General features: G+C 35.7%; 1 protein-coding gene across 1 annotated transcript in view; it reads left to right on the top strand.

Moving 5' to 3' along the window:
• LOC135195929 (uncharacterized) overlaps window positions 1–1,756 on the top strand; it is a 2,173-nt gene extending 417 nt beyond the window's left edge. The window contains exon 2 of the mRNA XM_064222432.1: window positions 378–1,756. Within this exon, the coding sequence (XP_064078502.1) occupies window positions 378–1,389 (1,012 nt within the window). The 3' untranslated portion in view covers window positions 1,390–1,756. The remainder of the gene's footprint in view (window positions 1–377) is intronic.
• Window positions 1,757–3,439: the final 1,683 nt, after the last annotated feature.

Genomic DNA, 3,439 nt, shown 5'->3' with positions numbered 1-3,439 from the left:
TATATATATATATATAATATATATATATATATATACTGTACTTACACACACACACATTTATATATAAAGCTTCATTTATAAATTATATGTATGTGCATGTATGTACTATATATGCCTAAGTTCATATATGAAAAGCATTTATATATCTCTAAATATTCTACTCATACTCTTCATTGATGTCGAAGTATGAATAATAACAATAATGATGATTATATTAATAACAACAATAATGATAATAACTGTGACGAATATTAATGTGATTATTATGACTTATAATATTATCAATTTCTTTGCATGAACGTGTGCGTAGAGAAAACAAAGTATAACATATAATGCATTTTTATTCACTGGCTAAATACTGGTCTTTGTCCACACAGGCCCTACGACCGTGTGGCAAATTTCATGGGTATCATGTCGCTTTCTGTGAGGAAGATTGTTCATCGTAACAGATCAGTGATCTCACATGAGTCTGCTGGCGAAGTATTTCCTATACCACAAGTCTTTGATAATTTTACAGTGGGTGCCATTCGTTGGTTTGTTCACGAGATATTTGCTGCGAAGCAAGTATTTACTGTTAGAGCCCTGATGACAGATTTGAAGACAGCCACCATAATCCCTGAAACAACCTCCAAGATAGCGGTGTGGCGGCTCCTGCAAGATATGGGATTCAGATATAAAACGTCTCAACGAAAGATGTATCTTGCAAAAGAGTCCATTGATGTGGTTTGCCGACGGATCGGGGCTCTCCGGGCTTTGAAGCGCCATCGAGAAGATGGAAGGGAGATAGTATATGTCGATGAGACGTGGTTCACCGCCAGAATGCGCCACAACAGAGAGTGGGTTGACACCGCACAACCTGCTACCAGTGCCACGCATAGCCGACAGGTACCACCTGGCAAGGGAGAGCGCTTCGTGGTGGTAGCAGCTGGCACAGCAAATGGATTTATTGAAGGCTCTTTTCTTTGTTATCCAGCAAAGAGTACAAGTGGCGATTACCACGGGGAAATGACAGGCGAGCTGTTCATAAGCTGGTTAACAACGCATCTTCTACCATTGCTGCCTGAACCATCAGTGTTGGTGCTCGACAACGCACCTTATCACAGCCAGCTATTAGACGAGTGTCGGTGTCCTACCACGGCCACCAAGAAAGCAGACCTTATTACCTGGCTTCAGAGTCGCCGAATCTCTGCCCCAGACGGTGCCACAAGACCTGAGCTGTTGCTCATATGTCAACAGAACAGGCCAAAACTACAGTACATCATCTTGGACAACATAATTCGAGAGTGGGGCCACGAGGAGGTGCGTCTGCCACCTGCCCAACCAGAGCTCAATGCCATTGAGCAAGTATGGGCGTGTATGAAACGTCATGTGCGTTCATCTTTACAGTGATTCACCCGGGCAGACTTGCAGGCAAGACTGGAGGAAGCCAAGCTTTTGGCCACTGAAAGTGTTTGGGGGTTTGCAGTGAAACGATCTCGAGCCTTTGAGGATGGGTATTGGTCAATGGACAACATTCAAGAGCCTGTTGGACTTATCATTATAAACTTAGACAACGATGACGAGGATATAGAAGACCTATACTTGGATGATGACGATGATGAAAATGAATACAAATTATGTTGGTTGTGTGTTCTATATTTTCTTTTTTTTCCTTTACTCATGTAGAAATATTGATTTCTGTATTTGTAACGAAACTTCTAAGCTTATGGTCTGCTCAATGAGCAAGACTCAGATTCGAACAAGTTCTGTCTTAATCTTAAACAAACAACATATGCTTTTACAAGGTTTTATATTTTAATCTTTGTATAAGTTTATTTCACATTTCAGTTTTAATGCAGTTCAGCAGAATAATTGGATTAATGGATTATAAAATTTATGTTATAGCCCAAGTGCTTAGACTATGAATTGTGAATATCATATTGCACTACAATGTAGTTATGCTTAAAGGAAATATATATATATATATATATATATATATATATATATATATATATATATATATATATATATATATATATATATATATATATACATATATATAACTGAATCACGAAAGTTTGGAACGTGATAAATCCATAAATAAAGATATATGCCATGAAGGAAAAATAAACAAATGAGGATCTGCAAGATCTTTCGACGTTAAACGTCCTTTACTGAGCAGAGACTGACATAGATATGGGAAAAGACAATACAAGAAGATTCGTATAACTGACAGATAGGGATTATAAAGATATTAGTACCTAGAATCCGACATACCTGGAAGATGAAAATCCTTCCCAAACAAGCATAAACTATGGGTGCAATTAAAGGTTTAAGACAATCATCTCAGATACAAGGTCCAGACAATTAAAGGATTATAGGTGACAGCTATTCAGAACTTGGTAAACAAAACCATATTCACAATACATGACAGACATACATTACAACAAAAATAATAACTCTAAGGCAACTGATTTTTATTTAAGTCAGTAATTATATCTTTGAGGTCATTCTTAAACATGTTACAGATACAAGGGTCTAAATGAAAAAGGCCACGACTAACATTGAAATTACAATGAAAAGTAAGTTGTATTAAAGCAGATTCTAAAAGATTTCGTGATAAGACATCTCTTGACCTTGCAATTACTGAACTACCATCCCACTTTATTCGGTGGTTGTTTTCACTTAAATGAATGAATATTGCATTGGATTTTTGCCCAGTTTTTACAGAATATTTATGCTGGCTTAGCCTTACTTCTAGGCCTTTGCTAGACTGTCCGAGATAAAATGAGGGACAATCCATACATGGAATTTTATATATTATGTTGTTGCTTTCTCTGGGGCCATTTTTTATTAACATTCCTTTTAGTGTGTTATTATAGGAAAAAACAAGGTTGACATTAAAAGCTTTTAACAATGATTTAATGGTTTCAAATCCGTTAAAATAAGGCAAACTGAGAATGTTCTTAGAATTTTCTTTCTGCATGTTACTTACACTATAAAACTTTTTGCGGGTTTTATTATAACAAATGTCTAATATATGTGAAGGATAGCATAAATCTTTCCCTATTTTTCTTATGTATTCAATTTCTTGATCCAAATATTGTGGACTGAAAACTGACCAACAACTTAACTTATGTTCATTTCTTCTCAGGCCACCATCTTAGCATAAAAATATCAATTTTTTCCTCTGTTTTTACGAGCATTGCGCATTGTCAGTCCACAATATTTGGATCAAGAAATTGAATACATAAGAAAAATAGGGAAAGATTTATGCTATCCTTCACATATATTAGACATTTGTTATAATAAAGCCCGCAAAAAGTTTTATAGTGTAAGTAACACGCAGAAAGAAAATTCTAAGAACATTCTCAGTTTGCCATATTTTAACGGATTTGAAACCATTAAATCATTGTGAAAAGCTTTTAATGTCAACCTTGCTTTTTCCTATAATTACACA

This window comes from Macrobrachium nipponense, chromosome 17 (assembly GCF_015104395.2).
Source record: "Macrobrachium nipponense isolate FS-2020 chromosome 17, ASM1510439v2, whole genome shotgun sequence".
Classification (NCBI taxonomy): domain Eukaryota; kingdom Metazoa; phylum Arthropoda; class Malacostraca; order Decapoda; family Palaemonidae; genus Macrobrachium; species Macrobrachium nipponense.
This window is presented reverse-complemented; position numbering and strand designations above follow the sequence as displayed.